Genomic DNA, 27,854 nt, shown 5'->3' on the forward strand with positions numbered 1-27,854 from the left:
AAAGTATTAAAAAACATTTTCCAAGGTATTACATTTTGTAGCTTCTTTTCAATAAGTATATAAATTGTCCAAAGAGGTTGTATTCTACAGTCTGCCTGAATGTAATCATTGCGTAGGTGTGTAGTGTGATTCTGTGTAGTTTATTTATGGCATCCTGTTCAGACGTCATCTGAACAGGACATCGCACGCTCACTGCTTGATAGCGCGCGGAGGTCCGTTTACGCCGGTTGTTAAACAACATCGTTATGGGGAAATGCAAGTTTGCGTCCAAATGGTTGGAAGATAAGGAGGAAGGACAATCAATACTGTATATAGTAAATGTGAGGTAAAGTGTGTCGCCAAGGTAACCGGTTAAAACTCCAAGTGGCGATGAGGTCTTAAAATGTATGGAAAGGGTCTTAAAAAAGCTCTTAAAAGGTCTTGCATTTGACTTCAGGATTCCTGCATATACCCTGATTGAAGGTCAGGTCTGTTTTCGTGGAGTCTAGATGAAGTTATAGTCATTGACAGCTGGGTGAAAAAAAGCACACAGTCATGGGAGATTTGAGCTAGTGCCATTCAGTTGGGCTTAAAACCAAAATAGTCATATTCATTCATCGCACATTCAACTTGTTCCCCTTTTTGTTGTAAAGGACTAAAGCCAGTGCCTCGATCGGATTACAGTAATGCATTAAAAATCTTTCTTCTATCCTACGAGATAGACTTTTTTTATTCAACAGCTGACAGAACTGATACATTTGTGAAAGCCCACGTAAAACCTTTGTTGCAGGGATTTTCTGATGTTTTATTATTTTCTAATCAGAGACCTGCTGCTGTGACTTATGAAATACTTTTATATTACACTGTAGAAATGTCTTAAAGACAAAGTCAGAACTACACTATACTAAATAGGAATTCCTCCCATTATTTATATTATAATATTATATATAGTAAATAGATGAAAGTCAAAAGTGATCCCTACAAAAGTGGTAGCTCCAAGTCTTCTTGTACAATTAAAGATGAGATGTATTTTCAGAACAGTTGTTGGGTGATCCCTGGACACCCTTTGCTAGTTAAAAGCTTGACCAACCTTGTTTTCAATTGAACCAACTTACTTACAGCACATCTCCAATCTGCCACATTTTCAGGCCTCCCACAGTCATCCGGGGTTTCAAGGCACTCATTCCTGTGGTACAATTAGCAACCCACAGAACTGCATAATGGTGTCCAGAAACACAAGATGGAGCACAGCATGCCTCCTACGTGCCCATATGCTAGCTGACAGCATTCACGCCACTGTTTATACTGCAGTGTATTAACTATTACCCAGCTTGTGGGTGGAATGCCCTCAGGAGCATTAATATATAAAGATACATACTTTAACGCATTCAAACGGGTTAAGAATTCACTTTCTGAGTTTTATTCTTTGCTTCAACTACTCAACAAAATAACAAGGAAATGAAATGTCCCCTTCATTGTGGCACACAATTTCTCCTTCATTGGGCACACAAAAAATAAATGAACTGATTATAAAACCAATATATTGTGAGATGGCAGGCTGTCCAAAAGTTGCAAAGGTATATCTGCAGAAGAAAGAAATCATCAAGTTTGAAGAAATAGAGACTGAGATAAAGTAAATGTGTTAGTTGGAAACAAAATGTATTAACTCTAGTATTAAAAGCAGCGATCTCAGGGTTCAAGCCACCACAGACTGTTAGAAGTTGAAAGCTGCAAGGGGTCAAGACTTTTGGCCGGTTTCTGATGGTCATTTATTTTCGACCAAATGTGTTCAAGGGCAGGCTCATCGACAATCGAGCAATTAAGGTCATGTTTCTTGAGCACTTCCTTTACACAATTTCCAACCGAAGGTGAATATTCAATTAGTCTAATGTGACATTTCTTAAGGGTAATATCAATGATAAAAATCAGCACAAGAACAAACCCTAACTAAATGGCACCCAGATAGTGCAGATCTCAAGGTAGCACTAGCTTTATCTCTCAATTAGTTATTTTCATTTCGAAATCTGCTGATACTCAATATTAAAAGAATGGCTTGAGGAACAGGGACATGAAAAGCAATCAGGAAGTCCCTTCTTCTAACTTTCATGCAATTATAATATTTTCAAGGACTGAGCTGAGTTTAAGCAGTCTGATAAAACAAGGTCTGTATGATTGAAGCGCCCACTTTAATGGGACTCAGCAATAAGCAGGGGCAAACTTTAAATCCTGCTCCCCCATAAGGCAATTAACAGTTTGACCTGATTTCCTGTTTTTGAAACAAAGTTCAGGATGTGGTCATGAAAACGACAAAGAATACAGATATCACTAATTACAAATTATTATTAACGTTAAGGAATTGGATGTGCATAAAACTTGAAATCCTACAAATCATTAGATTATAATACACATAATTTCACACTGTGTGCTGGATGGTGAGCCTCTACAAAGCAGAAAGACAGAAAGCCCTTTGTGTGCTTTTTATAATCAAAAATGTAAAAACTGTAGGAATAAGAGAAAAGGTAAAACAACACCCTTTTCACCCTTTTATATTATACTTGTAGGCTTAAAGCTCACTCACTTTATCTGGAAGTGTAACTGTACAGGGACATTTAATTTCCAGATCACCAGTATTAAACGACCAATACAAAGGAGTAATAGGTCAGAGCCCAGGACCAATTATTATTATTATTATTTTTATTATTATTATTATTATTATAGCATTAGACTGACCACACAACCCCACACTGCACTGTAAAGATCTAAGGTCAAGGTGACAGATGGAAGGGATTTAGAGCAATTACAGTGAGAAGAACAGAGAGGATATAATTCAGTTGGGAGAATGTTATATGAGGGAGTGAAAAGATTAGTTTTCAGCCTGCAGTAGAGGAGTGACACAGTTTTATTTGCAGGCACTGACTGTGCTGCATTTCACTCTAAGGTTAATGTTTACCTAGCAGCTTTCTCTGCTCCCTATCCTCAGTAACCTTGTGGCGTCCCCCCTCCTCTCTGACCCGTCTGAGGCCCCTTATGGTTCACCCTGGACTGAACTTAGAAATATCATTAGTCAAGAGAGACTGGAATAATAAACTCTTTTCAACCCTCAGAGTCCCCACTAGTTTATACAACTGACAACAACAAATGATTGTGTATATCATCTACTTAATGGTTTTTTCTTCAACAGTGCATCACTTGCAAACTCATGATTGAACTATAAAAGCTTGTGAAGACAAATGTACAAGTACAGCTCTGTCCACTCTCTTTGAAGTCTAATGGCTTTCTCCTTGTGTTTCAGCTGAAGGCGTGCCCCAGGTGTTCTACTTTGGGCCCTGTGGGAAATACAACGCCATGGTTCTGGAGCTGCTGGGCCCCAGTCTAGAGGACCTGTTTGACCTTTGTGACCGGACCTTTTCACTGAAGACTGTCTTAATGATAGCTATTCAGCTGGTGAGTTCAAAGATGTTACACAGTAAGATGTTTTAAATAGCTTACACTAACTTATTAAGACTATGAAACTCAACTCTTACACTTACTCAACTATCTTCAGAAAATTCACGCTCAAGATGGAGCACAAATTGTGTCTGATAGAGGCTGGCTTTACTCAGAGTTTTAGACGCCTCAGACATCTGAGATTCTCTAGCATTTCATTTTGTCAGCATAAAATCTGCAGTGCTCTTGTAATGAAGATATCCCCTGCAAATTCGTAAGGAAGTCTACAAAACTGCACACAAAGCCTGCATCTCAGCCAATCTCTCCTCTGTATTTATCACGTAGGTCTTCCTCTTTATTTTTTGGCTGAACTGAGTAATCCCTCAATAAGGCCACGTTTACACGGAGACGAAACGGGTGTTATCCGCTACAGTTCGCTATCGTATGGACGGTTCGTCCACACGAGGCCGTAACGGAACCGCGGAAACGGAGCCCTCAAACGATAACGTCTCCCATGGTGGGTAGATCTGCGGACGAAACGCTCTGGGGGGGCCAAACGGCTCCGTGTGTACGTCCAATACGATCATTTCCTGATAACGATGAAGCCATAGCCCCGCCTCTCCCCACCTCTGCTGCTCACCCCCGCGTCACCCGCGTCATTGCTGATGTGTTTCACCAACAACAACAACAATGGCAGATCACAGGGTTGCTTTCGTGCTCCAGACGCTACTGACCATGCTACAGATGTTAGTGCAAAATCTACAGCTCCTCTACCGCAACAAGTGGACATGGAGAACTACATGAACTACATGTTGCTAAATCCACGCGGAGAATAAACAGAAGGGCAACCATGGCAACCATGCTCGGGAGGTCTTATTCGCTGCTTTTGGTGTATTTTGTGGCGGAAGTACAGCATCACTTACAGGCCCGGCATATGTACTACAGCGCCTCCAGCGGGTAGAGCGGTCTCGTGTGGACGGACACGTTTCTTGAGCCGATTCCGTGAGGATGGAAGACTTTTTTGATATCGACTAAGGTTCGTTTTCGTTTTCGTCTCTGTGTAAACGTGGCCTAAGTGCTGTGAGCCCGTTCTCCTACACAATTTCCTTTTTTTATGGATGGTAACTGCTCTGAGCGCTTTGTTAAGATTTAAATCTACAAACACGTTGTTTTGATCTTGATGCCTTGTGCTTTAGAAGTCCTAGCAGGAAGGTTTCACATCTCAGCTAGTGGCTTGAAATTCTGGCTCCACATCAAGAGAGGCTTTTGTTGTGGGATAGTAATTACCAGCCACGGCAGTGAGGCTGGTATTGTTTTCATCTTGGGAGTCTGTGTGTGTATCACCAGGGCAAAATGTGCTCCCGGAGACACCTTCTGTTGTGGGAACTACCACATAAGCTTTTAGTACTTCGTAATGTGTTTTATAAATCTGTCTGTAGGAAGATGTTGTCATGGCGTCTCAACCCTGCAAGATGCAGTCATGAAACTTTACAGAACTGTAGTTGAGATCAAAATGTATGCCGAGTTCGAAGATGACCTTGATCTGACGAAGGGTGGTGAAGGATGTACTGCCCTGGCCCGGCTCATAAGATCCTATTGCATAATGGTCTTTAATGGCTCACTGCTGGAGCTGTGCAGCAAAGTGCTCAAGCAGTGAGTAAATGAATCATTGGTGAATCAGCATAAATTAATTGACTACTTTGTAGATGATTTGTCACCTTTGAGACATTTAATGGACTAAAGCGTTCATTGATTAATTGTAAAACATTCATGATAAATTATCATTTTTCGACCCAGCTCACAATTTTGTAACGTCAGGGATTTCATAAAAATAATTTGTTCTGTGGCCGTTTTGTTTTTGGTTATAAGGTTCGTGTCTTTCAGCATGTCTTTATGTCTTCCAAGGGCTGCTCTGGCATTACCATATACCAGGGCTATTCAATTAGTTTGGAATGGGGGCCGGTTGATGAAAATGATCCAAAGCAAGGGGCCGGGAAAAAGATGGCTTGAAATATGAGCAATCATATTTAAGAGCTTCAGATACAGTAAATACTACAACAGCATAGTGGAGTGCATATATTGTGTTTAATTCAATCAAACAACATAGCCCCAAGGCCTTTATAGATCTAAATGGCAAGTTCAGAACTCAGTAGGCCTACATGTTTCATTTGATTTCATTTAGGTGAAATTATCTAATCATTCACGCAGAGATGCAATCAATGACAGGAGTTGTCACTACAGTATAGTAGGTGGGTTCGAAACCCGAGCCCGTCGAAGTTTTCAGGCATTGTCTACCCCTCTATCTCTCAATGTAACACCCTCTCTGGAATAAAGGCACTATGACACAAAAAAAAAAAAAAAATCTTAAAAAAAAAAAATTCATGACTTTTTAACATTATACTCAAAGGGCCAGTAAATATCGCCCCGGGGCCGGATTTGGCCCGCGGGCCGCCAATTGAATAGCCCTGCCATATACCTTTCATAAAGAAAGACACTATTTAGAGACAGAAAAACTAACAGTAAAAATTGATGTCGCACAGACCAAGAATGTATGTCTTTTGTTTTTATGGGTATGGGTAAAACACTGAATTCTGGATTTCCCATAATGCAACTCAATTGCATTTTTCATTAAACATTGCCTAATGAGAATACCCTCATGCCTTTTTTAAAAGTTGATGTTTCTGTCATACATTGTTAGTCTCCAAGTCTCCCTGACAAAACCACAGAGGCATTTACTACAGGCTGCGTATAAAACAATGACTAATAAACTGATCTTCATGAGTGAATTGGTGGTATGCACCATTAATGTGTAATAATGCAGACATGGATTCGATAAGAAATACTATGTTCTTGATAAGACTGACACACCGCAGCAGTGGACTTTCATTGAAATGTCAGTTTTGAGTGATTGTGACCTGTTGCCTCCCGCTCTGCTGACTTTGTGTCCTGGATTGTGATTATATCTGATTTTTGTAAATGTTGATTTTGCTGACTGCTGTATTCTCTCCCATCAGATTTCTCGAATGGAGTATGTGCACTCTAAAAACCTCATCTATAGAGATGTAAAACCTGAAAACTTTCTCATCGGACGGCAAGGGAATAAAAAGGAAAACATCATCCACATCATTGACTTTGGTCTGGCCAAAGAGTACATCGACCCCGAGACCAAAAAACACATTCCATACAGGGAGCATAAGAGCCTGACTGGCACTGCCCGATATATGTCCATCAATACACATTTAGGCAAAGGTAAGACTAGCTTTGTTTTAGTTTTAATTCTGTAGTTGTCTAACATGTTTATTATGCAATGTGGTTTGTGGTTATTTCTTGAAGTTTCTCAGTGAAATGTTATCAAATCTATTGATATAGAGCAAAGCCGGCGAGATGACCTGGAGGCCTTAGGCCACATGTTCATGTATTTCCTTCGTGGGAGCCTACCATGGCAAGGACTGAAGGTATGCCAAGTACATGGAAGTGTTTCAAAATCAGTATTATCCTTTTTAGAAAAGCATTTACACATCTGAGAGCTGAAGTGATCTGGTCTGCAACCGTCAGAGCACCAATGTTGTTTTAATTGAAGTTGGTTATGAACAATTTTAGAATCAGCTTTCAGGCAGTTTGTCTTAGTCCAAATCGAGTAAATGAGACAATGTAAATATAAAAATAAAATTAGTGTTTTTGCTGCAACAAAAGAGAAATAAGAAGTGATAGTATGAATTGGAAATAAACAAATTGTCCCTTTTGTGTAATCCACTAATCTGTACAGTAATGATTTAAGATGTATTTTAAGCAGTCTATATTAGGAATTGTCATATAATTCTGATTAATGCTCGTCAGACATCAGAATTTGTTCAAATTTCTTCTTGTTTTGATTGCGCTGCAGGCAGACACATTGAAAGAGCGATACCAGAAGATTGGAGACACCAAACGAAACACTCCCATCGAGGTCCTCTGTGAGAACTTCCCAGGTACACTGACGATGGATGTGATTTACTTATGGATCATGCTGAAAAGCTTGAAAATGATCGCATAGCCTCTGATTTAACCTTTTACTACTGGACGTTTCCAGATAAAATGTTTTTAAATGTCATCTCACTATTAGGATTGTAATATCCATATAAAAGGTTAAACCATTCTTCTATTTTTTAATTCAGAGGAGATGGCCACCTACCTGCGATATGTGAGACGGTTGGACTTCTTTGAAAAGCCGGACTATGAATATCTGCGGACTCTGTTCACCGAACTGTTTGAGAGGAAGGGATACACCTTTGATTACACCTACGACTGGGTTGGCAGGCCGATAGTAAGTAACGCACATAAACAACTGACACGTTTTAATTTGGACAAACTATGAATGAATGAACAGGATTTAACTGGTGATATTTCCCCTCAGCCCACACCAGTGGGGTCTACCCACATAGACTCGGGAGCCTCTGCTGTGACGAGAGAGACCCATCCTCACAGAGACCGGCCCACACCGCACCCACCCATTAGAAACCAGGTACACCCGCCTTTTTGCCTTTTTTTGGAGTGAAATCAAGGGTTCAATCACATCTTGTATACATGTATGAATGACAACCATACATATCCCCCTATTGAAAAGATGTCCATAAAGTGTTAGTTTCAGGGTGACCTTTAATCTAACCTGCGATTAGGGGAACTGTAAAGCATAAGCTTATATACTCAGGATTCCGCCGTTATCAGGAAGTTATCGTTATCACTAAATACAATTAAAGTATATGAGTTGTAAAGAATGTAATACTCTATGAGTGTAAAGCATTTCTTTTTTTAAATATATATCATTGCAATAATTACAGCATTTCTAAGGGACTGCAGTTCCCCTTTGCACATGTGTAAACACGAATGTGTGTATTTGATTACAACTCGTCAAACAACTTTTCTCATAAAAGAAATGATAATATAGGTTTAGTTTGTATTCAAAATAAAAGGATATAGGCTTAAGTTTAAGAGCTTACCCTCGTTTGGCTTTGAGCTCATTAGTTTCTGGTTCAATTCTTTGGCTGAAGCGTTGCTTTGAGTTTTATTCACTTTTATTTTGTTACATTTTTTGTTCTCCATTTCTCATGCTGCTTTGCATGGTACCTGGCCTCGCACACCCAAATATTCATCTTTCCTAACGCAATTATTCCATCACCACCCCCACCCTCTACCATCGCACCCCCAATGCCACTTCCCCTCACATCACCGACGCCCCTGAGCAGACAGCAGCCTCAGACCGACGAGGAGCATGGGAGGTGCAGCCCACACGCCAAGCAAACTCCTCCTACCTGACCTCCCACCTGGCAGCGGACAGGCACGGGGGCTCAGTGCAGGTATACACCCCTCACCTGATCAACCACACCCCCCACCCGATCTCTGTGGAGTCAGATCTGTCTCATAGAATCTAATCTAAAATAAATAAGTCAAAGTCCTAGCAACACTTTGCTGCATCACTTATATATGTGTTGAACCTTTTCAACGCTGAAGATGGTGACTTGTTTAAAAAAAAAAAATGAATATTTTACTATATCCTGAAACTGTTACTTTATCCTGGTTGTAGTATATGAGAACAATGATCTGGTAACCAATCCGAGCCGAGGAGTCTGTTACGCTGTGTCAATCATATTGAACCTCATTTGATTAAACAAAGCTCCAGTGGACGGTGATTGGTTTCGGCTCAATTGTTTATATCATGGCAGCCAGCTCAAAAAGTTCATTAAAAAAGTTTAATCTTTTGTTAAAATATGAAAGCACTTCAGACAAGAAATGTAGTATCTGGTTCTGTATTTGATCAGCGCTGTTTAGGTTCATAGTTGTGTGCTACTTTTGTCAGAGACTTTGGAGCTGTGGAATGGCAAATGCCGTTAGTATTAATGGGGGGAAAGAGAGAAATATAAAATATTTTCACACATTATCTCTCTAGCGCCATACTGTCAGGATATAGTGACAGTTTGAGAAAATATGAAAAAGTTATTTTTAAGTTTACCGAAACATTTACAAAAAGTGATTCTGCATTATTATGGCAGATTGCAGTTAATGACTGACATTCAGACATACTCTCCAGGTCATACAGAATACATAAACTTGCCCTGTCGACTCGATTCCATAAGAGCGATTGAAATGAGGTATTTCTAATTACTTTGACCATATCTGATTAACAAGCGGATGTACAACAGTTAATAACAGGACACAATGTTTATTTTGTATTTTAGCCTGGCATGTGAGACAGATCTCCAACCATAAACTCCCCCCTCCTCTCCCCCTTTAGCCCTGGCTGGGAAATGTTATTTTTTTCTGCTCCACCATATGCATGTCATCTGGTGCCACCCACCCCAGATGGTGAAAATGTGATGAAGCTTTTTGAACAGCAGGCCTGGTAGTGGCATTTTGATCTCAGGTCATTGCGCTTGGACATTCCTTGCAGATCAAGAAGCCCTCTTTTGCATGGCAGGGCGACCCGGCTCAACCCACTTAGTGCATGCTCTTTAGTTGAAGAGGGTCATTGAACATTAAGGAACATTCTGGTGTTATTTTTGCCTTATAGCCATTACCAAAGACTGTCTTCAACAAGTTCTGTCTGCATAGGTGTGTACAGTGCAGGCTACAGTAGATGTCTGGCTTTTCTGCTAAATGAAATTCACTCTAATTTAATGTCCTTCCTTCAGCAGAAGATTTTTGTACATTTTTTGCATCATGAATGGAATTGAATGGTTTCAAATAGCTGAGAATCACAAAGGCGTACACTGAGCACACCTATGCACAAAAGACACACATTTTTGAAATAATTATTATGCATTTCTTCTACAGGTGAAACCACCAATAGCTTTGCATACTGTAGTTTGTCCGCTGGTGGCAGTTTGGTGTCATATCTTTCATCCATGTATTTTTGATTTTGCAAAGGGTTTATACTTTTACAGTTTTCCTCTATACTGGCATACAGACTGGAAAGTGGATTTCAAAAACAAAATAATAAACAATAAAAGTGATTTGGTAAAGTAACATTAAATGTAGTGTTTATCCAGAGGAAGTCTCCATCACAGCAGGACGAGTTCTTCGTTGGTTCTGGCCTGAACATCCTTTAGAGTTTTTGAAGTAACACGCGTCTGTGCCACAGGTGGTCAGCTCGACCAACGGGGAGCTGAATGCAGACGAACCCCTGACGGTTCATTCCAACGCTCCCATCACAGCTCAGGCAGAGGTGGAAGTGGTCGACGAGGCCAAGTATGTGTCATACGCTCGCCACATCTCTCCAATATGTCCATCTGCCTCTTCCTTTCTCTCCCGCTCTTCCTCTCTGTCTCTCACCACTCTCTGCTAAGCTGTTGAATTGTGACAGCCCCCACCCCTCAGCTGTTATCCTTCTCCTCTCATCTTCTGTCTGCTTGTGCGAGTTTCTGATCTTGACTGCTGCCTGTTTCTTCGCTGTTTCCTTAATTAGATATTAAGACAGACTATGTTGATTATGTTTAACCTCTCATACCCGTCGCCTGAGCAGCCCAACACAGACTACACTGGCAGCCACTCCCTTTTTAGCAGCATGACCTTCTCAAAGAAACACTCCACTGTTGATCATCATGTCTAACAGTGTCAGTGATGATCCATGCAAGCTGATTCTGTGAGCGTATTGTGGAAGCAGCCAGTTGATGTCACACCAGATTGTCCATGTGGCAACTTAGTCACATGTACAAAGATTATGCTAATGATGCCATCGTATCAGTCACTTTTGAGGCAAACATGGAGGGAAAGAAACTCAGAGCTGGAAGCTAAACTGCTATGGTTCCTAGTCTTCAGCATGGCTGGCTGCCAACTGTGCACGGGGTACAACTGTGAAGAGCTGATCCAAGAAAGTCATCTCTGAGACAAAAATATATTTATAATAAAGGTGAAAAGGCACCGTTTGTATTAGAGGCTGTTTGATAATACAGTAAGGCAGATTTGTGTTTGTTAAAAGTACAAACAAACCGTGCAAGAGAGAAAATCTACCATACAGAGATTTGGCTATTAAAACTATGGAAATAGTCACAATTACACATGCTGAAAATGGTGCTTTATAATATATTATCAGTGAGCCAGTTAACCATTTAAAATGAGAGAAATGTATTTCAAATGAAAAGGAAAATGTCAAGCTTTGTTGGAGTTACTATAATACATAGTAAAGATCTTTGCCATCTGAGTCCATCGAAGCCACTGTTTTAAAAAAAAAAGTGTTCTCATGAATTTCCCACAGGTTCATTCACTTAAATCTGCACTCGTTCTGTTTCTGCCCAGATGACAGGCCTTCCTCCTGTTGTCTCCATTCATGCGGTTGTTTGATATTATTAACAGCGTGTTTGTTGACAGTGTCCGATACAAAAACATGAAGTTATTAATGCAAATCATGCATCTGATACAGTTTAATTAAGGATTTGCATTTTGAGTTATTATAATGTTTGTAGAGTGAATTAATGCCAATGGCGTAGCTGTCTTGGGATTAGTGCTGGATCAGGTTGGATATACTTTGGGTTTTGGTGATTCTATAATCTACAAAAAATAGCATTTGTTTAAAGTAGTAACTCTGAAAACTCGCTTTTCTCCATATAAGTATATCTAAATAAAGCAAAGTTATTCCTATATTTACAAATGTATGGCAATTATGTTTAATATAAATTGGCTCTTCCCAAAACTGTTATTTTTGACAGGTTTTACAGCTTGTGGTGACACAGTGACTTCCTGTTTACATAGTTGATTGCTGTTGATTGGACAGCAGATTGACAATACAGTGACTAAAGTCATGGACTAAAGACCAGCTAAGACTTTTAATTGTGCTTCCAAATAAACATCATCAATAGTTATCAAACTATATTACTGATGGATTGATTATGAATGGTTGAAAGCACTTACTTTCATTGATGTCCACCAACCATTTTGGAGACAGAAAGAGGCATTTGATATTTGACATTGAGAAACACAAGAAAAAAGACACTGGAAATAAATAGATAATTAAATCATAAGGGCAATTGATTTTTTTGTATTCAGGATGCAGACAAAGTCGTTTTTAAAAGGTTGGTAAATACACATTATTTAGCAAATGTAGCATACACACTACACCACTTATCTTTATCCTCTAACATCCTCATAGGCAGGAAATCTGCAGAGCAGACGTTCTGTCACTTTTTCTGAGATCTTTTCTCCTTTAACCTCTCCAACGTCCCCTCTCTGTGTCCACTGGAGTCCCGTTGGTCTGTGTCTGTGTGTGTGCATGTTTGTGTGGCATGTGCCCAGTCCCATCATCTTGGTCTTGCTGTATTAATCTATCTTTCTTTTCTCTTTACACCCTTTCCTCTTTCTTCTTCTGTAGCTGCGTGAAAATGCTCAACCTGTGGTGAGTCCCTCTCTGCTCGGCCACATCAGACTCATGGGACAGGGAGTGGACAGTGTAGGCTGGGGTCCAGTGGAGTTGTTATTTTAACTATTGTAACCAGACTCTCACTGGTACAATAATAGTGCCACTCTCTACTCTATTATCAAGTCTGTGCTCTTTTCTGCCCAGTGCTGTAAAGTGACAGATAAGTGAAGAATACTGTAAACAGTGCTGTCAAGTGAGCAGGAATATTACAACGTGACCTCCCCTCAGTGCAGAAGGAATCAACAAGTGACTTTGATATAGGTTTACTAAATCACCTTTTTCATGAGCCCCTGCTATATTTATAGGGGATCAGATATCGCTCTTTCACAGAACATTTGGCTCCAGATTTAAGGTCTTTAAACTCTTGTGCATGGTGCACCATTATTTATTGTTAATGAATTAATGGAAGAGTTCCCAGTCACTGTCCTATGTCTTGATCAACAGCTGTTTTTGTCTTTGTATGTTCTAATTGGCCGTTGAGGCTCACCTTGTGCTCTTTGTGTGCACTGCTCCATTTTATTTTACATAGGAGAAATATTTTCTTCACTGCTGCAGTCTTTGATTTGTTCTAATCAAACTCTTTGCCAGCTGCAGTTCTCACTATTATGATCCCAAAAACACATCTGTCCAGATTTGAAAGACTCTATTTCAGTTCTTGTGATATTCAACGCTGTAATTTAAGCAGCCCGCTCGTGTTTGTTCTTTCTTTGTGCTTCATCTGAAGCCCCTCTCATCTCCATATGGGTTTAATGTGTCTCTGTCCGCAGGTGCTGCTGCTTCTTCAAGCGAAAACGGAAGAAGAACACGCCGAGGCAGAAATGATCCTCCACCACCGACCTGAAACGCTCTGTGTCCCGCTCAGTTGATTGTGATCTCAGAAATCAATAAGGTCCCATTCAGAATAATAAGGGGAGACAACCGAAAGGTCTTGATTGAATTGTCCTCTGGAGGGGCCCGGTAAAAATGGTTTGTTGAGATGGACAAGGGGCTTGTGTCTTTTGATGGGAGTCTTATTTTATTTTTTTCCTCCTACATTTGTTGGAATGTTTTGCCGGCCAGTCGTCCAAACGGGGAACCTTTTTTTATTTTTTTTGCAGAAGAAATTATAATTTTTTCTCCCATCCTAAAAGAAACCCAGCTTTTTTACTTTTTATTTAATTTTTGGATGATTTTTGCTCCTGTTTCTCTTCCATGGTATTGCAAAGACAGAGACAGATCTTCCCGTGGACTGTTGCCACCTTCAGCCTGTTGCATATTATCATTTCTTTGCTTGTCCCACAAAATCATGTCTTCATTTTCCATCTGTCAAGTCCCAGTTCAAAGTGGTTTGCTCCTCATTAGTTTGCCAACTCATTTTTGACTCGATGCCCTTTTTGGTCATTCCTGACGTGGGACTGAATGTAAACCTGAACACACAAGGAGCCAAGAGTGTAACTGCCTATCTTCAGGCAGAAAGAGCACCAGTCAGCCATTTGGCCCCTGCACTTTTTTTCCTCCAAAGAGGTCAACCTTGGCACTGGGACCCGGGGCCTGAGAGGACAGAAGCCCAGAGACGCCTCCTGCACTGTGGTCTCTGAGAAGGACTTCTGCTCACCTTGCTTGGTTAAAGCACTCTCCTTAACCACGCCGCTAAAAACACACTACAGTCTCTTTCGACTCGCATGCCGTCTTGCTCCTGTCGGCTTTGTGATAACGAGCAGCGACCTGACACTTGTTCACGGGGCATAAAAACAATGTGCTATTTACGCTATTTAACTCTTGGTTGCCACCTGTTTTCTTACTAAATCTAAAAACATACACACTGAATGTATGGACAGAAATGCAAATGACTTTGGAGCATTTATACAATCTGTCATGCGCATGGGAAGGAAATTGCAATTTAGAAGTTAAGACCAATGTTTTAAAAAAAAAAAAGGAAAAAAGTTTGACCAAAACTAAGTGGATTAGAGGGGGAGGGTCTTAAATGTTGTTAATCTTAATAATGTGATGGTCAAAATTGACTCCTCACCGGAAGACACTGGGGGATGTTGCTTTGGAGTGACAAGAGAAACTGGCGTGATGTGCATTGGAGATCGATTCACAGCCGCTCCACGCTACTGTCCAATGCCTTAACCCCCCCCCCCCCCCCACCAACCTGTCCACATCACATCACCAGGTGGAGAAAGAGTACAGCATGATGGTTGTGTGACCTGGAGTGCATCTTTTTGGGGTCTCTTGTATAGTAAAGCCCAAAGTTCGCCAACTAGTATCGGAGTAGTTAATTAATTCCCTTGCAACACGTAGGATGTATTCCCAAGGGAGAGCAATGCCAAATGGAAGGTTTGGTGTAATAATCTGTATTAAGTCGTCCCTGCCCCCAGTCTGAAGACCCCTGTGCTGCAAAGCCATGTTTTAAGTTTGGGCGACTCTGCTGAACCCCCGGTTCCTCTCCACTGTCAGCGGGGGCGATAAAATAACATGTCCATACCATTTTTATTTTTTATTTAGTGTCATGGAGGACTGCCTTGAAACAATATCCTCGATATGTCACCTTGCCTATCCTCCTAACAGAGAGTGAATTACCGTACATAGGTGTTTTATTTTTGTATTTGATATCTTGCTAATGTGAATTTGTTGAATGCAATTATTTTTTTTTCATTCCAAATAGCCATGGGGAAAGAGAGGGTTAAAAAAAAAAGCTTGAGACCATGACTGCACTACATTTGTTGACTCGGCTTTCCCTGACGAGACCCTGCCTTCTTAATACTGAACTTTAACGTGCTTATTACTTTAATTGTAGCTGCCTATGCGTGCTAGGCTTTCCTTTATAGGGTGCAGGGAATACACTTTCAATGGACTTTTATCCCCACCCACTCCTTTGTTGTGCCATGACACCTTCCTACTTCCTCTCTGCACACACGCATGCACACACACACACACACACTCTCTCACACACGTCCTATATGAGTCTGATCCTAGCGGAGTGCTAGATTTGGTGTTTTGTGGACCTGCTCCATCATCTTTGGAAATACAATGTTGTAGATGTTGCAGACTCAATGAATCAGTATGTAAACCTGCTTGTTGCGTGTATTTACACTGTATAGCTTTTGGTTTATTCTCAGCCCTGATATGTCAGTTACTCCGGGGTCTAAGTTATTGTGTTATTGAAAGTACTTGAATATGAAAATCTACGGGACCTTTTATGTTTGTTTTTTGCATTTTCTTGGTCATTTTCATAGTAAATCCATACATTTTTAGGGGATTTGAGGGGAATGATGGGAAAATGGGCTATTTGAATGACAGGTATTCATCTCCTTGAGATGTCTTTAGTGCCTCGTGAGTGTGTTGGACAGGTGTCAGACTGTGGAGTCCTGTGCCAGTGTTGGGTTCATGTTTTACCCAGAGGAGTTGGATGGAGGTTAAAATCACACTTTTGTTTCTGTGAAATATTAACCATAATGTATTCCGATCCATTAAAATCCTTTATTTGTTCCAACACATGTAACATCTGCTGCCTGTGACTCTCCCCACAAGGCATCAGCACACCCGGACTGTTTCACTCCAGCTACCTGTGAAAAGTTGGAAGTATTTCTGTGTAGTGAGATGGATATCAAGACTATAATAGCCTTCGACGTTCCCCCTGAATTCCCCGAGTGCCATTCTGAGACTACTACTGGCCCATGCCAATTTTGCCCGTGCCAGGAAAATGTTTTTTTGACCATCGCACTCCACCTTGTGTCCTTGACGTGTTCACTGTCATTTGGAAAAATCCCAGAGCAACGTGGCTCAATTCAGTACCAGGAAGTGTTTTAACGGTTGTTAAAGAGTGTTGGAAAACGTGTTTTATGATTAGCTTCTGTTGGTTTCTCTCTCTTAATGTTGAAACCAACAGCATTTTGTCGACCAAGTTTATTATTTCAGAGTTGGATTTGTGACCGGTCGTCTTCGCAGCGTCTGCTTCTTCCTTAAACTGTGGGTCCTGGCTGAAATGGTAGATATAGAAATATTACTCTGATGTATTTACTTTTCTCTCTCTGGGCCTCGTACAGAGCGATATAGGAGTACACTGTGTGTTTTGTATCTGCATGGCTTACCTGGAGACGACAGCGAGCGTACTGTCTTGAGTTTCTCACCTGTCGGGCTCGTATACTGTTGGGTCAGTGAGACGTTATGGCTTCCAGTCCTCATGTAATATAAATAACATTTATGTCTTCTCACAGCACATTCCATTTCATTTCTCATTATTTCTGGTATTCACTTCAATCGGACTTGTGTTGATGGCTCTGCTGTGTAAATCAACGCAATGGACAGACAACGTGTGAATGAATGGCTTCGGTCTTTATGGGTTCTCTGGCACTTTTTCCTTGTTGCTGTACTTTAGGATTGTCTTGGATTTACTGTATTATTTTTCTTTGAGGGAGAGGTTTAGGGTAACATTTATTGCAATATTGTGATGATTATTTGAAAATTGTAAATTGTACAGAGTTCACAATTATACTCTTTGTTCTTTTTGTTGGGATTCACGTATTCTTTGATTATTTTTTTCTCTCAGACTGTGGAAAATCAAATTGTACAGCTTCAAGAGTTTATCCTCCCCTCAGCATTTTTCTTGCAGAGCTATGATTAAGAGAAATCTTAAAACTGTAAATAAATATTATTGTGTTGAAATATGAATGTCACTTCAAAATGTATTTGAATGAGTTTGTTAAGGGCTTCAAGAATGAAGGACCCACATTTCTTCTTTTTATTGTTTCATACTTTTAATTTGCAGAAAGGTAAAGGTCCTTTTTTAACTAAGATGCCTTTTGTTTTTTAGTTTTCTCCTTGGATTCATATAAAAGAATGTGTGTCACACGTGAATCCTATAAAATCACTTTTTATTCCCTCCATACCTAAAGGGAAACTCCAGTTTGCACCCTTTTTTATGTACAAATAAAAGATCTCTCCACCTTGTGGGAACGTCTTTTGTCAAATGATTTTGTATTAAATTGCTCCAAATATGGTAATCTGACTTTAATGAAATTGCAAATATACACATAATGAATTCAGTGGGTGGGTGCAGAAATATACATTTGGGAGGGGAGGTGATTTGCAGGGTCATTTTTAAATATGTTGATTTGATAACCTGATTATTGCCAGATTGTTTTCTCTTCCATATTTTCAGGAATTTAACAACATAACATATGACAGTTAATAACTTGAAGTGTACAACAAATGCTCAGATGCTTATGTTTAGACTGTAAATGAAGACAATTGCTTAATAGTTAGGTGTACAAGAAACAGGACAGGTTAGCTAAATAAGTTGTCAGTGTCAATGGTAAGATGTTGTACGGCTCTAAATTAAAAGTCACTATGACAAGTTGCATTCAGTAAATTCGAGATTTTTCTTTCAAAGCCAAGATGATCTTAAGAGGAATGCTGGGATCGCAGCGGCAAAGGAACATACATAATTAGATAAAATATGCAAACTAAAATGTCACTTTATTTTCTCAAAAGCAATCAAACTCAAAATGACAAGGCTGTGCACATCCAGTAACCATGACCAGGATGTACTGAAACTGATAGCAGCACTTTCTCAAGTGATGTGACATAGAGGTGACGTTAATAGAGCCAAAGTTGAGCTTGTGAAAAAGTCATAGGATACACACTATTATAACAGCATCCACCACCATAAATATGATATGATTACATATATTGCATTGCATGTGTTCATTTATTTAAGTAAAATAAGAATTATGGCAAAAGATTTTCTTTTCATTCTGACATTTCTTCATATCTGTTATTGACAAAGTAACAAGGAAACGTGTTAATATGGTTAATATATATGTATTTGTTGTATGTTCGCTGCTGACCCCCCGCCGCTAGTGGTCGCTGTTGGCCGCGCGGTGGTGCTGAGCGGCGGGCTGAAACTATAAACTTCCTGTATGAACATCCAGAGCCTCTCTTCCACCGGTCCGTCAACATGGTGGGTAACACAGAGAGCATTTCACCTCAGCAGCCCTCACAATCCTCTTCAATCCTCACCATTTGTCCGCTCTTAGAGCTGTTACAAGCATCACTTTGCACACAAACTGCACTATTATTTCTAAAAGCTGGATTTGGATGCACTTCTTTGGCATTAAATATGAAAACACGGGCTAAATGTTCGCAAGTTACTAGCTGACAGGCAGACAAGCGGTCATAAACATGACCAGAATATTAGCGATGCTCAACTATTTATATTATGGTTACTATCACTGGTGCTGAAGTATTTAGTGTTAGTAAAAGTTCCGCCTTTGTTCAGATGATGTTATTCTCTGGGCTTTAAATACCACTTGACGTTGTTGTAACTAGTAACGGAGGAAAGCCGTTTCGTTAGAGAAATATATGTAATTATTGCTATAAAAACGGGAGTGGATTCAAAATCCAGGACAATTATTACAATAATTTAATATGTATGATGGAAATGTTCCTGCTCTTAACTCTCTTTCCATATACCATTTATCTTGGTTTGTTGGAGTCATGGTTTTCTGGTCAGAAAGCAGTGATGTAGATTTATTTTTATATTGTCAAAGTCAACAAAGCGTTGCAATTTCTTCATATTCAGTACTAATAATATGCTTTTAACGGATTTAAACTTACATTGTGAGTTTATTAAAAAGAGCACCCTGAGTGTCAGTGCCTCTGAAGGGATTTAATGTGAGGAAACTATATGCCTAATATGAGTCAATATATCCCTGCCAAAGGTGTTTTGGGAATAGTTTTGCTTTGTTGGGACATGACATGAGTTGAGCTTTTTGATTTCTAAAATAGCTGAAAAATATTCCCAGTGTGATCACTACCATGCATTCCAATGCAACAAGTTGTATCCCTGCACTGTATACATCCATCTGCTATGTTTTATTACTGTATTTCTCAGATGTATGAACTCTAAACGTCTGTTTTCTCTTCAGGGGCGAGTCAGGACAAAGACAGTCAAGAAGGCTTCCAGGGTCATCATCGAGAAATACTACACACGCCTGGGCAATGACTTCCACACAAACAAGAGGGTGTGTGAGGAGATCGCCATCATCCCCAGCAAACCTCTGCGCAACAAGATAGCAGGGTGAGTTAAATGTGCTGCTATTTATGAGTTTATACTACAAACACATGCACTCCTGCTAGCTGCTGGTCCCTTTTTAGATTGTCTACAACAGGAGTTTTCAAAGTGTGAGGCGTGCCTCCCCGGGGGGGAACAAGAGAGCTTCAGGGGAGGCGCAGCGTGAGAAAAAAATAACGAGAAACGGTGAAACCTAGCTAGTTAACGTCAGCTAACTGTATGCGCCATGAATGCCCGTCTCTTCTCCATCCTCTGCAATGAGATGAGCGCTCACTTCCACCACAGCTGCTGCTGCACTCTGAGGTCCGGTGGCTGTCCCGGGGCAAGGTCCTCACTCGCTTGTGTGATTTGAACTTCCTCGCAGAAATCAACTCCCCACTGGTCAAGCACATGGATGACATGAACTGGGTTGCAATGTTGGACTATCTGTCCGATATCTTTGACCGGATAAATGTGTTTATTCCTGTCTACATTGCATCTCCGCATCATCCGCCTGTGCGCATCAAAGAAGCAGACTCATTGTTCCCACTAAAGTAGGGGTGAGTGTAATAAGGAGGCAAAGTTGACGTTCAGTGTGTTGCCGGGAGCATATAAGGATTTATCCACGATGTTGAAAATGTTAAATATGTTTAAAAGATAAAAAGTTTAAAAAAAAGTTGTTTAATGTTTTGAGGAGGTGACGCTACTCAGCCAATCAAATCGGTGCAGTCAGTGAGTCAGCACGATAGATTCAAACAGAGACGAGAGAAACGTGTTCTCTTGCTGGACCTCTTTGAAATGTAATTGAATACCCCTGCATTATAGCAACAACAACAATAATAATAATAATAATAGCAATAATAATTGGGAGGGGGGGCACGGCTGTTATGTTCTCTGAGGGGAGGCTCACCTTCCCACACTTTGAAAACCCCTGGGTTGCGGTCGAATAGTCCAAAAATCAGCTCCTAACGTCTATCCCTTGACCTCTGTGTGAAACGTCACGGGGTTAAGGAATAGTGGATAGGAGAATTCAAAAGGACTTCGGAGAAGAGGGCTCTAGAGAATCCGACTGCACTTTCACTATCCGACGTGTTTATGATGCGCCAGCGGACGTCACAAATGTGCGTCTGCTGCTGTGGGGAAACTATGGAAACTACAGTTTTCTATACAGCGGACTACAACATGGATGTATAATAAGAACGAGGGAGTACTGTAAACTCATCTAGAGACTCTGCACCGTGCTCTGATGCTGTTGTTTTATGCTTTATGAACGTATGGAATTGAAATAAAAAAGGAAAGTGAAACTTATGCTCGTCACCCGCTCCCTCCGGTCCACATTAATACAAATGATCCCAATACGTATGATTGTATGAAAAGATCTTAAAATAAATACAAATGTATTTATTATAAACGTTAGTCCTTAACATCTATCACTGTGTATATCACCATTCAAACATCTTTTAAAAGTTGAACAAACCCCACACAGTTCAGTAAAGACTGTGAAATGTTGACTTTATTTGATCATTTCAGTAAAAACTAACGTTCATATTTCTCTTTTTGATTATAATACTGATGAACGTTCAAAACAAAGCACTTTGGCTACTTACCACATACGTTTTAAAATGCTTAACAAGCACCGTAACTTTCATGATATCATTTCTCGGTCATAATCGGTTGTTTCCGTGAACGGCCGACTTTTGTGTGACGCAAATGCTGCGGCCGCAAGGCATTGTGGGGCAGCATTTTCTCCTCTCCTTTCCTAAAGGAAGGTCCAGTGGTTCCTAAGCTAAAGGAGGTTATAAACGAAGTTTGAAACCTCCTACTATTATCTAGAGAATTCGAACGGCACTTATCATGGCTGCCACTGAGGGACTTCCGGGTCATTTCACTCCGTTAGGAAGGTTCCTAAGCTAAATGGACTCTTTGACCGCAACCCTGGTCTACAACATCCTTCCTACTGATGCTTGTGCTCATGGTTTTTAAAAGCTGCTCGATGTCTAGTGTTTATTTACTGGTTAAATTAGTAGATAACTAATTGTGTAAACTGCCCTGTAAATTACCTCGTTTTAAAATATCACATTTTCCATGTTCAGATTTGTTTCTTATATGATCAGTGAGTATGTAAAAACTGACTGATGGCAGTCTGGGTGTTCTGCAGAGGATACTCTCACTTTGCAGACGCCTCTCCTTGTATGTCAGAATTAGACAAAGTTGTGTTTGCTGTGGCCCACAGAGCTGTTGTTAATATGTCGTCGGTAGAAGTGAGTGCAGAGACATTTCTCAGTGAGTCAGCAGGCAGTGTGATCCTCCAGAGGATTTCACTGCTGTACTTTCCTGCAGCGGTTCATCTGAATTAAACATTTCACGCCCACTTTAATAGAGTTATTCTTGGAATTGTGAGTCTTCAATGTGAAACCATATTTAATTGGTGTTTGTGCTGAAGAAAATGAAGAGTTGGGCTCTGGTTTTGCCCTATCGGATTATTGTATTGCAGTTGTTTATGTGTTTTGATTAAAAATGTTGATGTAGCTCCCACCTTTGTATCGAGCAGACTGTAGTACCCTTCATTTCGTTTACTTTTTGGAGACAGCTGGATGTCAGTTGTGCTCATGCTTATTAGGTTTTTAATGCAAAGCACTTTAGTTAAATTAATCCAATTTGGGGATTTTGCTCTACTCAAACTGTGGTACGCCACAATGTGATTGTTGTTGCCGAGTTGATTGATTTTCTATGATTTATATTGATGCTACAGAATGCTGGGTTGGCCATTGTGGTGTCTCATGGAACATTTTCCCATTATATTATTTGTCTTGGGGAATGTGACTCACAATCTTTTATTGTGAATTTGAGAGCAGTTGCCCAATTAACCACTATCTCTTAGGTTAACAAACATAATACCTTCATCAGTTTTTTTAAATTGCAGGGTCATTTTTAAATATGTTTAATTGATAACCTGATTATTGCCAGATTGTTTTCTCTTCCATATTTTGTAACTAAGCAATTAATCAAGTAACACTTACATGAAACAGTGGAAAGAATGGCATGTTGTAATCTATAGCCAACTTATATTTAATATTTTAACTTGATAGGGTGAATTGTATGACATTAAATATGAATGTCTTCTGTTGTTTCTCCCATCAGTATAATAATAACCCCCTGTCTGTCTCTCAGGTATGTGACTCACCTGATGAAACGCATCCAGCGCGGTCCAGTCAGAGGAATCTCCATCAAGCTGCAGGAGGAGGAGAGAGAGAGGAGAGACAACTACGTCCCAGAGGTCTGTGACCCCGTTTCTTTTGGTTTCTGAGTGTTTCCTGCAGGGGTGGGTGATCCCCTGTAAACAAGCTGTACCACATCAAGTGCATTCAGTTAACGCCCACCCCTAGGCTCATAGGACATAAAAATGTTTTGGTTTGAAAACTCGCAAAAATCGTACAGGTTTTGTAAGTAGTTAGATTGATAATGATTGGTATTACTGACAGTCTAAACCAGGGGTCGGCAACCCCTGGCACGCGTGCCACCATTGGCATGGGGCACCGTAAACCAGTGGCACACTAGGAATAAGTGGAATAAGTGTGCAAAATATTTAAATTGTATTTTCGGATCCTGAACGAGACCGCCGCCAGGGCGCGTCTCCCCGTTACCTGCAGAAGGAAGCCATGCACGTAACGCAGCCCAGCTCTCTTATGTCGCGTTTCCACTACACGGCCTCGCTCGGCCCCGCTCGGTATGGCTGGGCCTCGTTGGGACTGGCTCACTTTATGGCGCATTTCCATTACAGTTTAGGAACTGGGGCAGTATCTATAGTAACGCAGTGTAGGCGGAGCCGTGACGTGATCTTCAGAGGACCCCAGAAAAACAACACAGCCGTTAGCTGTTAGCACTCAGAGCTCACAGCTCCTCATATATGTTCAGAAACTAGACAAAAGTTAAACAAGTACAAACCACAGACTGCCTGTGTCATGGTGAATACAGTCGCTACTTTATTTATGTCTGTATAGGCCGTTGTTGTGAGTGTGGACGGTCGGGGCATATACTGCGTTAGCTTAGCCAATCTCCATTTAGAAAACACGCATTTTAAAAGGTTTTTCGCCTGCCGTCTGTCTGCAGACTTGACAAAGCATTAATTCACGGTTTTTACTAACCGGTATCAGTATGTTGTTACTTCGGCATCATTTTGAAACGTGTATTACAATTAAATCACGGTCAAATATGTCCATCTTGTTGTAGTTGTTGCCCCCTTGCCAGCGACGCTCTCTCTAGTTTAGCATACTCAGCCCGACTCAGCCTCGTTGTCTCTGGCCCTGGCCCCACGATTTTATGAGGCCAGAAAAACTGTGAATTAGGACCCGCCGGCCGGTACTAGGCCAAGTGGAAACGCAACCAAAGACGGGCCGCTGACGTCACAGCCCTCTTAAACCGGGCTGCGGGCTGTAGTGGAAACGCGCCATTATACTCCAGGCGACTTTCTGCCGCTTTCCTCCGTAATGCAGTGCTGATCGTTTCACCACAGAGGAAAGCACTTCACAAATTGCAGTACCCATAAGGAGCTGTACAAATGCCGCAGTTTTTGCGTGGCTGTGTCTTTAGTTGAAAGCCCAGTGGCGATCTGCTCATCTCTCATCTAAATAATATGCTACAAAGGGGCGGACTGGCTATCTGTGTGTTGAACTTTCCTGTTGGCTCCCAGACCGTAGTCGAGGAAACAGGGGGGATGACATGTAATTTGTTAGACGCTTTTATCCAAAGCGACTTGCATACATTGAGTACTGTGGACAATCCCCACAGGAGCAATTTGGGGTGAAGTGTCTTGCCCAGAGACACAACGACATGCTGACTGCAGTGGGACTCGAACTTGCTATCCCCTGATTCGAAGTCATCACACTATCCACTGAGCCACAGCCTCCACTCTCTGTCGTCTCCCAGGGCAGAAGCAACAAGCTTCAGGTTCAATAACCCACTTTAGCTTAAATGACTGGAGAGAGGCGAGCTCTTCTTGAGAGGCCGTTGCATTTATTTAGCTGTTCTTCTTTTTCACAAAATACATCACAGACCTCTGTTTTTCTGCTGCCTCGTTTCACTTCCAGAAACAGACACACGCTCGCTCACTCTCGCTCTACCATCCACACATGCACACGCCACACCCCTCTCTCTCTCTTAAAGGGACAGCGATCTCATCGCCATATTAGGCATGACCCTAATATCATAACATGTGTGTTCTGGAGAATCACAGAACGGACGATTGTCCTTATTATTATGCCGTTTAAACCAATTATTTAAATTTGTTTGTTAAATTCGGCATCATGTAAGTTGCGCTGACAGAAACACACTGCTTCCCCGCAGCGAGGCTCCCCCGCCCTCCTGTTGACAGTTCATTCATCATTCACGATCGTCGGCACGCTGATAACTATTTTTTTGTAATGGCACTTCATATCAAAAAGGTTGCCGGCCGCTGGTCTAAACACTTTTTTAACTTCATGTAAGTTGCAAAAACTTGAATTGAACATGTTAAACAAGACACAATTTGGTGGCTAATTTGTTTTTTAATTCGGCCCTTTAGATTTCTGCTCTGGACCACGAGCTCATCGAGGTGGATCCTGACACAAAGGACATGCTCAAGATGCTGGTAAGTGTGAAACATATCGTTCTGCTTTCTTCGTGACGGGTAGAAGCTTTTTGTTCTGCAGCTTCTCAATGTTGTTAAAATTCCAGAGAGATTTTGACTTTTAAAACCAAATCAAGTTATGTACTGAGCTTGTAAATAAAGAAAGATGACTACATTCAGATAAAAACACATACACATTTGTAGAAATAAAAAAAAAAGGGGCAAAACCCTCATGAAAGAATAGGCGACTAGAACAGGTGTAACTTATTACGTTACTGATAGGTGTTTAAGGTTGGGCATTAAGCCGCCATAAATACTACACATAAACAAAGAAATGAATCGCTAAAAGCTGCACCTGTGTTTAAAGAATTGAAGCTTTCCCTGCCAACTGAGAACATCACTGTGCTAAGAATCTTTTTAACAAGATTGCAAAATTAAATCTGCACACATGTCTTCACTCTGTGGATGCTGCAGACAGCTTTTAGATCAACTGTCTCAAGGTTTCTTTATCAACAGGATTTTTAATTTTTAAATATTATATAAATAGCAGTTACTGAAGAAGTAACTGCACATTAATATAACCTTTTTATAGGCAATTTATTAAGTGTGAGCCATTCAAATCCACATGAGTCGTGCATTAATTAAGTATATGTTGTGTTCCCTTATTATAAAGTGTTTCTCATATAAATAACCCTGTTGTGATGTATACATATTCCCAAATCATGAATTTCTTTTTCATCCTCTTACAGGATTTCGGTGGCCTCTCCAACCTTCAAGTCACTCAGCCAACTATTGGAATGAACTTCAAAACTCCACGAGGAATGTAATCATGTTGAATAAACCTCGTGATAAATAGACTTAATTGTTAAAATGTGTCCTTTTTTTTGTTTTAAAGCAATGAGTGATTAATATCTCCTAAACGATGCATGAACTGCAAAATGAAAATGTTTTTCATGAGCCAGATAGTATGCTTACAGCAAAACAGTGTCAAAATGATTAAAGTAATTGGATCGACACAGGGATATTATATTTGGGAAGAGACGGTGTGGATGAACTGTCTTGCTGGAATATCTTTTGTGGGAAGTCAAATGTAATGTTGAGATACAATTGGTTATTTCCCTATATTAGCTTAACCAAGGTTTTAGTACTTAAGTTAGCATGTATAGAGTGTGTAAACATTAATCCAAGTAATTTGATTCGCCATAAAAGTAAAATGTTATGTTTACAAGTTTCATAAAATGTTGTAGTTTGCAGACATAAAAATATCTTTCAAAAAGTAAGTATAGTAGAGTCCTAGGATAGTGTCGAAATATATGAAAGAAAATATGGTATAGCATCTTAAAATGTGTATAAAGTCATGGTATAGTATGTTGAAAATATAAAAAAAGTAATAGCATAAGTAAGTTGAAAAAAATCAGTGTATGTTTAAAATGGCATGAAAAGTCATATTACAGGATGTCGAAGAAGTCATACTAGTTGAAAAATATAAGATAATTCATACGATGTCAAAAACATGACAGAATTCATAGCATCCTATGCCAAATATTTCACTAAAAAGTCATAGTATTCTATTTTAAAAATATCACCTATCATGCTATTTTTAGGCAATAGCATAGGTCTCAGATATATAAAAAACATGTCTGAAGTGTTTTGGTCAAACCCTAACCCAAACGGATCACCCATTCTAGCCATGCCTCATATCCCTCTATTTCTCTTCCTGTTCCAAAAGTGCTGATTCTGGGTATAAACAGGTCTCTCTTGAGAATGAGACCCTGGGTGTTTCTCAATGTCGAGGACGCTTCCTTGGTAGGACATGTCTTCCGAGTCAGGTCCTTCAGAGGCTCAGGCTAGGCAAGAATCCTTCCTGGCATTCGGAGAACGAATAATGGAACAGGCTAGCAAGTGTGCAGGTGTGCGTCATATGAGGCCCCGCCTTAAATTGAGTGCGATTTGTTAGACTCATAACTGATTTGCGAAGATTGAAGATGTACTTGAGTAACTGTACATTTGTAAAATGATCATCTCTCCAGGACAGAACCACTAAATTAACATAAAACGTTCTCCTGTTTGCAGCCTTGAAAAAGTCCTGGAAGATAAGCAGCCATAAGAAAATCATAAAATCACCCTCACCAATCAATAATACAATTTATTTTCAGATATCATACTTGATGTCTGCAAACCTTTTTTACACATATTGGTGCACATTGTAGCATAAACCACAAATATCAACAAAAGAGGCAAAGTCAAAACAAGGCTCATTTTAATTATTTATTTAGGTGCAAAACGCTCTAAGGTCTCATTCAAACCTAATAGTCTGCTTCTCTGGTGCGCATCAGATGATAGTTTGTTACATTGTTTCATTGTTCAGAAGGTTCGGTTTGCGTTCACACGGGGAAAACTCAAACGGACTATAAACTTTAAAC

The 27,854-nt window shown here is 40.3% G+C and overlaps 2 protein-coding genes across 4 annotated transcripts in view; both read left to right on the top strand.

Annotated features, from left to right (window-relative positions):
• Positions 1-17,722, top strand: part of csnk1g1 (casein kinase 1, gamma 1) — a 29,200-nt gene extending 11,478 nt beyond the window's left edge. Inside the window, exons 5-13 of one of the 3 annotated variants that reach the window (XM_034115959.1) lie at positions 3,272-3,423; positions 6,420-6,654; positions 6,775-6,860; positions 7,289-7,373; positions 7,560-7,708; positions 7,799-7,906; positions 8,628-8,738; positions 10,520-10,626; positions 13,558-17,722. In XM_034115959.1, the coding sequence (XP_033971850.1) occupies positions 3,272-3,423; positions 6,420-6,654; positions 6,775-6,860; positions 7,289-7,373; positions 7,560-7,708; positions 7,799-7,906; positions 8,628-8,738; positions 10,520-10,626; positions 13,558-13,612 (1,088 nt within the window). In that variant the 3' untranslated portion in view covers positions 13,613-17,722. The remainder of the gene's footprint in view (positions 1-3,271; positions 3,424-6,419; positions 6,655-6,774; positions 6,861-7,288; positions 7,374-7,559; positions 7,709-7,798; positions 7,907-8,627; positions 8,739-10,519; positions 10,627-13,557) is intronic. The other 2 variants (XM_034115960.1, XM_034115961.1) reach the window with 2 other exon arrangements.
• Positions 17,723-18,629: 907 nt separating this feature from the next.
• On the top strand, positions 18,630-26,288 carry LOC117471164 (40S ribosomal protein S17-like). The gene is made up of 5 exons (XM_034115962.1): positions 18,630-18,734; positions 19,702-19,853; positions 22,998-23,103; positions 25,387-25,452; positions 26,181-26,288. The coding sequence occupies exons 1-5, from the start codon at positions 18,732-18,734 to the stop codon at positions 26,256-26,258; spliced, it is 405 nt and encodes a 134-aa protein (XP_033971853.1). The 5' UTR covers positions 18,630-18,731; the 3' UTR covers positions 26,259-26,288.
• The last annotated feature ends 1,566 nt before the right edge of the window (positions 26,289-27,854 follow it).

This window comes from Trematomus bernacchii, unplaced genomic scaffold (genome assembly GCF_902827165.1).
Source record: "Trematomus bernacchii unplaced genomic scaffold, fTreBer1.1, whole genome shotgun sequence".
In the NCBI taxonomy this organism is placed as follows: Eukaryota; Metazoa; Chordata; class Actinopteri; order Perciformes; family Nototheniidae; genus Trematomus; species Trematomus bernacchii.

Excerpts from the sequence above, each read along its gene's own strand:
- LOC117471164 (XM_034115962.1), top strand. Across the intron at positions 19,854-22,997 it reads CTGCGCAACAAGATAGCAGG|GTATGTGACTCACCTGATGA; the intron begins GTGAGTTAAATG and ends TCTGTCTCTCAG. Across the intron at positions 23,104-25,386 it reads GAGACAACTACGTCCCAGAG|ATTTCTGCTCTGGACCACGA; the intron begins GTCTGTGACCCC and ends TCGGCCCTTTAG.